At 32.1% G+C, this 8421-nt stretch overlaps 1 protein-coding gene across 2 annotated transcripts; it reads left to right on the forward strand.

Moving 5' to 3' along the window:
- The first annotated feature begins 1435 nt into the window (after window positions 1–1435).
- Window positions 1436–8021, forward strand: LOC145725102 (uncharacterized). 2 transcript variants are annotated; one of them, XM_081973711.1, is made up of 4 exons: window positions 1436–1778; window positions 1844–1999; window positions 2056–2320; window positions 3252–3403. In XM_081973711.1, the coding sequence occupies exons 1-4, from the start codon at window positions 1638–1640 to the stop codon at window positions 3284–3286; spliced, it is 597 nt and encodes a 198-aa protein (XP_081829837.1). In that variant the 5' UTR covers window positions 1436–1637; the 3' UTR covers window positions 3287–3403. The 2 variants fall into 2 exon arrangements, with proteins under 2 accessions (XP_081829837.1, XP_081829836.1); XM_081973710.1 differs by lacking the exon at window positions 3252–3403 and adding an exon at window positions 6844–8021 and having other exon boundaries at window positions 1488–1778.
- Window positions 8022–8421: the final 400 nt, after the last annotated feature.

The following is an 8421-nucleotide window of genomic DNA, read 5'->3' on the forward strand; positions in this document are numbered from 1 at the left end:
TTGTACTTACCACTGAGTATTGTGTTGGAGTAAAATCATTCCAGTTCAAAGGTTTCAACCACTGTTGAGTTTGAGCAGGGTCTTTTGGAAAGTAAAAGACTGACACTTTTGGGCCTTTCACCAAATTGCTTTTACAACTTGCCAAACAACAAGTGGACGGCATATTGAAGAGGCAATAGAATTTAAGTTAAAAAACCAACAACAAATTATAGAACAATGAAGGAACAATAACAATGTGATAACACAATAAAATGAACACAAACTACACTTTCACTAGAACAATAAACATATAAACAACAATATATAATAGCAAACAAAAATTACTTTGGCAAGTAATCCCAAGTCTTGACTTTAAACCTTAAATAGTTATTTACATTACTAGTGGGGTATGAGCATTTTTATAGTCACGAGTGGGAGTGTTGCCACGACGAGGTCGTAGACCGAGTTGTGGTGATCACACGAGTACGTTAATTTGCCATACCCCACGGGTGATGTACAACATTTTATCTACGACCATCAGAAGCAGCGTAAAGTAAGAAAAAAATTCATATTTTGTGCAATGTGAACTATTTAGGAACGTCTCGTATATGCTTGCTACGGCTAGTTATTTGTTACCCTTAAATCTTGTTATCTACGCTGTACTGTTTTGGTGTTGTTGCTATGGTGGCCATTTGTTTCCACATATCACTTAAGCGACAATTTAACAGTGTCAGTCACAAATTTTTAAAAGTGCATTTCGTTATGAACATGTCTGAAGAACTTCCGTCAGATATTGAAGAAGCTGCCGCAAACGTGGTATCTGGCTTGTTGCATGCCAAGTCAAAGGAGAAATATGATAAAATGTATCAACGTTTTGTCACCTGGTGCGAGACCAAGAACATAAAGAGTCCCTTTCAAGAAAAAGTGTTACTCATGTACTTTGAAACCTTGGCAGCAACCTATAGTTCATCCAGCCTTTTTTTTTTGTGTAAATTCGATCCAAGAACTTTCTAATTCAGGAATTCATTTCACTTTTAATATTTATAAAAAGTAAAATATAGCTATTATTTAAAATAGGTCTGTTCATGGTTTTATCAAAGTTATGTTTAAATTCAATAAACAATTACAGCAGAAATTTTCATTTAAAGTTGTTTTATCGCACTAGTGCGATAAAATCGATTATTATCGCACTAGTGCGGTAAAATCGCTCATTACGTAACTCAAAATGAGCTATGTAATGAATGATTACCATGCTAGGAGTAGATAAAATTAATTTAATCATCGAAAAACTCAATTTCCACCATACAAACAAATGCAAACTGTCAACCACTATTTCGGCCATATTGGAATTTTTGGCATACACCTTCTTGGCTTTCTTGTACAGAGGGCGGTGATCGAATCCATAGATTAATCGGATCGAACATCCCTATTCGGTCTGGCAAATTGCTCCATAAAGGGAGCAGAAGCCAACCTACCACCTGTTAGTTCACGAAGGAAGGAAGGAACATCTCTATTCCTAACATCCTAACCTTACTTGTGTAAGTGAAACGTAACCTTATAAAACTAAAAAATTATCAAATTAGGTTTTGCAAAGTACAATATTTTATTTATTAATTCTTCTGGGCTAACGAAGAAACAGCATCAAATTCAATATCAACATGAAGACTTTATTAGAATATAAAAACAGCTGTCGTATATGCCTGCGCTCTGATGCTGGTCCTACCAATGTGTACCATTATTCAATAGCAGGATACCAAAAACCCTTAGCACAAGTTATATTCACTCTATTTAAAATTAAGGTAATAGGTATTTCGAAGGGTGCAATTGAATGAGGCAAAACAACAAAATCCTGTCTTACTTACAGTGGCAAAAACACTCTGCCTTTCCTTCAGTGTTGTGTAGAAGATGCTCAGTTGAAATGGAACAGGTTCTCCTATTCAAAAAGGAAATTGAACAAAATCAACTTCACTTGGCTAAGCTATTTCAAAATACACAGTCTAGTTTTAGTTGTGCCCCCAAGGTATGATAATTTAACTTAATTTTCAGGATATTTAGTAATAAATAAACACATTGTAGCTAGAACCAAATCAGTCATTAAAAACTGAGTTAAAAACATCACAGATTTGGACAGATATAAATGGGCTAGTTAGTAAAGTTACTAAAATTGAGCAACCAACTCCAAAACGGAAAAGGAGAACTTGTCTGACTAATAATGGTAGAAAAAGACGAAGCAAACTTGTTAGTAAAAATGTTTCTCCAATTAGCAATGTTAAATCTGAGATTAAGAGCGAAAATGTGACTCCAAAAAAGGAATTACCACAGACAACTGATTCAGTTGAGGGTGAGTTTTTATTTTAGTTTATTAAATGTTTATAATTAATAAGGGTACCTAGGTTGTCGCTAGGTTGTTTAGACATAAATAGTAACAGCTTAGAGAGTAAACCTTATAATCAAAAAAAGAAAAAGTCAATTTACTTTTTCAGGGCTTATGTAGAATGTAAAATAGTGTTATGACTTGATTTATTGATGCTTAAAATTAAAAAGAACCTATTTTGAGACCTATTTTAATGAATTATAAAGTTATGTTTGACCAAAACTTTTTAGTTAAAGCAATTTATCTAAAACATTTTTAAATCACAGATTTCAGTTACACCAAGCAGAGTTACATGTGACATCTTGTATATTTTTTTTCTTTTGGATTTGGATTGTTTGTCACATTTTATATGTAGAATATTTTGCAAAAAACTACCAGTTTGAAAATTTTTATATTTTTATATTGTGTGTCAAAATAAGAAAAGTTTGTTTTGTGTTACTTATTTGAGAAATTGTACAGTGGTGATTTCTTTTCTTAAGTGTTAATCGGTGTTAATGTTATAGTTCTTGCAATTGATTGGTCAGATTAAAGGTGGATTTATGCAGGACATTAAAATAGAACTAAGCTAAACTAATTTAAAGTACTAAGAAACATCAAGGTGTGTAATGCTTGGTGTAATGGCATGTGAACATTTAAGCAACTGAATTTTCTATTAAGTTTAGTTAAGTTAAATTAAGAAGTTGAGCAACTTTTAACTTTCTTAACTTAATATTAATTTTAATGCTTATTGTGCATGACTGGAATAGGATTTGGACAAAGGTCAATTATTTTGACTTTCTGCCAAAGGGCCCTCTGTGGGCCTAATTGATTTGGGAAAATCACAAAACAAAAACTGCAATATGATCAGATTTATAAAAACAATTTAGCTAAACAAAATGCCTGGAAAACCATTTTTCAGATTTTAGGACACAACGGTCAGGACAACTTTGTTAGGAATTTTTCTTGGAATTTTTCTGAACAAATACATGAAGCAACTTATTTTAACAATACGGTACAGTACGCAAAAAAAAATTACAATGCCCATGAACAAAATAACTCTGTGAGGCGCATGCATATATTATACAGGGTGTTTACGAAATGTGGTGCCAAAATGAAATGGGTGATAAATCATCAAAAAATAAGACAATTTTGATTAATAAAGTAGTGTCTGATGAATTGTGGTTTTATTTTTATATTATTATCAGTGAGAAAAACACTTTTTATATCTTTGGATTTTTAAATTGATTTATTTTGAAAACCAACAACAAGGAGTAACATAAAGATCTAATGGCCTCATTTTTATGGAACATGAATGTCAACTGTCATGTCACTTCATAGTTCATCTCTTATCTTCTTCTAATGTGAATATTAACTAACCTAACAGTGTCCGCAAATCAATACTTTTTAAGATACATAAAAAAAATTGTAAAATAAATTGTAATAACAATTTGTATTCCCTCGTATCTTCTTGAATTTCAGAACTTACACTCTTGACACCAGATATGCGTCGTTGTAGGAAAATTCAAGAGAGCAATTTTTTTCCAAATTAACCAGGGATTATGCGAATAATTTTTGTTTTGAAGAGGAGCACTGGAGTACGCATTTTTTTCTTTAAAATTATTAGATTGGTATTGCTGGGTACGCCACTGGTGAAATTACAAATAAAATTTGGACTGCTAACAAAGCACCTTTAATACCCATGCGGTTTCATAAAAATCTTACAAGCGGTTCTGAAGATTTTTTTCAATTTCAATTTTTTTAATATAACATGTCGTGTATCTTAAAAAGTATTGATTTGCAGACACAACTTTATTAATCAAAATGGTCTTATTTTTCGATGATCTATCGCCGATTTTATTTTGGCACCACATTTCGTAAACACCCTGTATACAGTCTGTCCCAAATTTGATGCTCACCAATGAGATCTCAGTTATTATCGAAGGTACAAAAATGTTTAAATTAGAAAAGTTTTAAAGAATTACATGGCTAATTCAAATCTCTTTTGAAAAATAACCCAGCATTTTTTGTTTTCGAGATATTTGAACAAAACTGAAAAAGATTTTTTCTTGTGTGGTGAGTGGTTAGTGGTTTTAGTGTTTTTTTAGTTGTTTTTGTAAGTTTACATAGTTTTGTTTATAAAGTGATTGCACATAGAGTACTTTGTATTCGGAAATAGACTGATGCTCAGCTGGTGGATAGGGCCGTACTCATTTAGTTACATGTAATAATAATACTTCAATCTCTCATTCATTCAAGTCATGTTTATTAATATTTTTATACTATGCAATACATCAATAAAATGGTGATCTTTTTTGGCCTATTAGATGATAATAAAATTAGATATGGCTTCCCTAAGTAAAACAAAAGTTAGTGTCTTAACCTCAAAAACAAATAACGATAGAACATTTTTGGGACAACCAAATTATTCTTCAGAACAATCCTAACAATGTCGAAGTTTACCGGCTGTCCAATAAACAGTTTGCAAAATAATGACCATGTAAGAAATCATCACTGTTCAGTTTTATTGAAATGTCTTGAAAACAAAAAATAATAGAATATTTTTCAAAAAAGATTTGAATTAGCCATATAATTCTTTAAAACTTTTCTAATTTAAACATTTTTGTTACTTCAATAATAACTGAGATCCCAATGGTGAGCATAGAATTTGGGACAGACTGTAGGGCGTTTCAGAGTTGTTGTGACAAAAGCACAGGGAAGATTCTCCTGGCAAAATCAAGCAAAAAGTTCAAGAGAATATGTGTCCGCAAGTGCTTTGTTCTTGAGATACAGGGTGTTCAAATTTCAAAATGTAAATTCAATGTATCCACCAGAACTTAGGTTCAACTTAGCCTCAAGTGTTGCTTAAAAAAAATAACCGCATTGCTTTTAGGGGCGCATAAAAGTGATTTTTATTTTTTTACTCGAAAATGGGGAATTCTAGGGAAAAATTAAAAGAACCTTCTTTCTCTTCAGTATTGAACAGGAAATAAAAACATAATTTTTGTGTTGAAAAAAACCAGTGGCGTATCATTTTTTTGTTAAAAAATATCCAGTGACGTGCCTGGAAGCGCAAAAGTACGTGACGTGCCTGCACGCAGCAAAAGTTGCACTTTCCTCCCTAGTTGCCCAAATAACTATTAAACGTTTTGAGTTTTCTCATTAGACTGTATTTGAGATTACATGGCAAGTTTGACAATGACAAATTTGACAGTTTTATGTAACTTACAGGAAACCTTTAGTATCAGGAAAAATTTGCATTTAGATATGGAGTAATTTTTCAGGAAATTTCCAAGAATGAATATTTTCCGATAAATTTCATAATTTTTTAAATATGGTCACATGACTGCAACAATACTATTTTAACCAATGAATAAAAAAATATAGCAGGAAGGAGCAATAGCAATCAAAGAGAGGGATAAAAATCGTTTAGTATCGCGGCCGTAAACTGTCAGAAAATCAGTGACGATAATCAATTTGCTGTTGCCCACTATTCACAAATCCACTCGTCAATAATAATTCAACTAATTTAAGTTTGCAAAAATTAACCTTAACGGACCGAAAAGCAAAACAAACAAAAACAACAAATCTTTGCGGTTTTTAGCTAACTTCACATACCACCAAATATAAACAAAACTGTTTTACGACTAACTTCGGAAGTTTCATTCAATTGCGCAGTAGGCGAATGTGGGGTACAAAGATGGCGACTTCCGTCTCGGTCGCTTAATGCACAAACGGGGTATTTGCTACCTCCTGATTCTTTTCGCCCTTTTGCGAAGATTTTAACCTTAAGTAGTAAACGTTACTTTTGTAGGTGAATTTGATCAAGTGTTGTGAAGTTGAAAACCATCACGTGACCTTCACACATTTCTTTCAGTCGTAAAAATGGTCACGTGTTCTTGAGAACAACATTTTCACCTTAAATCTGGTTTCCACTATTTAAACCGTGGGAAAAGTCCAGTGACCTTCAAAATTTCAATCGATGCTTGAATATTGTCTTGTGACCTTCAGCAATTCCAATTAATCGTAAAAATGGTCACATGACATTCAGAAACAACATTTTAACTTTAAATACGGCGAGAGAAGAAAAAAAAATGATTTTAGATATAGATTATCATACATGAAAATAATTGTCAGGTGTATTCAAAAATGTAATAACAACCAAGTGTTCCATTTAAAATAAGCAAGTTCTGCAAGTTACTGATGATGCAAAATAATTTTGCGAATCCTTGACTAGTTTTAGGATATATCAAGAAATGCATTATTTTTTAAAACGCTGTTATTAGTTTTACTAATTCACATCATTTAAATATTTCACACACATTCAGATGTCCTAGTATTACGAGCCCGGATTCTATGGAACCATAGCCATCAAGCTTAAGTTAAGTGTAGTTCAGGCTGTGAATTTTTTCACTTATTCTGTCAGATTCAGACTAAACCCTACTCAAGCTTAAAATATGAAGAGAAAAAAATACTTATATCAAAAATCATTTTAACAAATATTTTTCTTGCAGCTGGATATCCACCTATGCCTTTGAATACAACACCGCCACTAGAACAAGACATTCCTCAAGAAGTTTTTCTCCAAAACTTGAACTTACTCACCCTACAGGAAGCTGAAGTTTTACGAAAAAAAGAATCCAAACAAACGGGCAAAGACTTAATTGCTAAAAAAAAATACGATTTTAAGTCTTCCCACATGTCTAAGTCCAATGACAAAATAATGCATGTTTCCAAAAAAACGGGCATTACGAAAAAGCGACGTAGTCGTCGATCCACTCGATCTTCTCGGCTACTCCAAAATAGATCTTTAAACTTTTTATTCCGATACGGGTGTCGTAAAATCGACAATTCAATACAATTGAAACTTGGGAAAACTATCCTGAGACCTCAGGATGTTAATTCTAGCTTTAGTCAAATTAGATTGAGAGTAAGTAGTAAGCGTGTACCAAAAACGTTAACGAAATCTGAAAACACCAGTGGTCAAAAGTGTAGAAAAAAATAATCCCATAGCCAACAACCATCAACTTTCTTATTATCTTAACTGCTCCTTTATTGGTTGACCGTTTTTAAGAGCGGACGCGTACTTGTACTGTTATTATAGATACATTTACTAACGTTTTTTTGATTGATCAAAACATCAAAACTCTTACCTGACATTCAGTGTTAAGAAAAGTTTAACTTGATGTGACTAAGGAAATGGAGAAAAGTTGAGATTTCTTGAAGGTGCAAACTGGACGAAACGTTAAGTCGTTTCTCTGGCTACCTCGAAAACGGTTCTGAAAAAGCTCTATGATGGAACAGTTTAACAATGTTCGATCGAGTATGAGGAGAAGGAGAAGTATTTTGTTGGAATTGATTTAAGTTTAAAAAATATGTGTTAACTTAGTACACTCTATAAACGCGGTTAATTGGGTTGTCTTTCAAAACAGAGGGACGTTATTTATTATTTAATTTTCCGTAGTATCTTAAATTTTTGCAGGACAAAAATGAGTAGTTTTGATTGATTTGAGATACTATAATATTTAATATTTTTGTACTTGAAACATTCATACCACAAGAACACAACTTGTAATAACAACCATAGACAGTTATAATGTTTAAGTTAAGTGTTGTAGTTAACTTAATATTATTACTGTAATATTTATTTTTTAACTTAATTTAAAATATGATTAAATTTCAGTAATTTTTGTAGTTTTTGTTTGGTTTACGCGTTGTAATCTTCTTGTGCTTGAATTAGCTCAATGCCTGAATGAAAATGAAAGGTTTTAAAATAAGACATTCACATTTTGCTTTTCTTATATCCATTTATAGTTTATACTATATTTTCATTATTCTCATTTAATCAATCAGTTTGAAATAGTGTGGTATATCTTGTAACAATTTTACGAAACTGTTTTCAATTTATAACAAACTATACTATAGAGACCAGTTTTCACTTCTCAGACATACCCCTGATATATACTTATTGGAATATTTAAAAAGTTAAATTTGTACAGCAGCCGGGTATACAGTGCGTTTTTTTTAACGCGCAACATAGGATTTTACGTGTTAAATTTTTAAGCCCATGTTAGACCATGTTATTTTAGAAC

This window comes from Ips typographus, linkage group LG2 (assembly GCF_016097725.1).
Source record: "Ips typographus isolate SLU linkage group LG2, UJ_Ityp_2.0, whole genome shotgun sequence".
Taxonomy (NCBI): domain Eukaryota; kingdom Metazoa; phylum Arthropoda; class Insecta; order Coleoptera; family Curculionidae; genus Ips; species Ips typographus.

What these genes read in the sequence shown, in the direction of transcription:
- LOC145725102 (XM_081973710.1), top strand. Translation starts at nt 1,638, where the DNA reads ATGAAGACTTTATTAGAATATAAAAACAGCTGTCGTATATGCCTGCGC. An exon ending in TCACTCTATTTAAAATTAAG is followed by an intron (nt 1,779 to 1,843) that starts GTAATAGGTATT and finishes TCTTACTTACAG; the next exon opens with TGGCAAAAACACTCTGCCTT. An exon ending in GACAACTGATTCAGTTGAGG is followed by an intron (nt 2,321 to 6,843) that starts GTGAGTTTTTAT and finishes TTTTTCTTGCAG; the next exon opens with CTGGATATCCACCTATGCCT.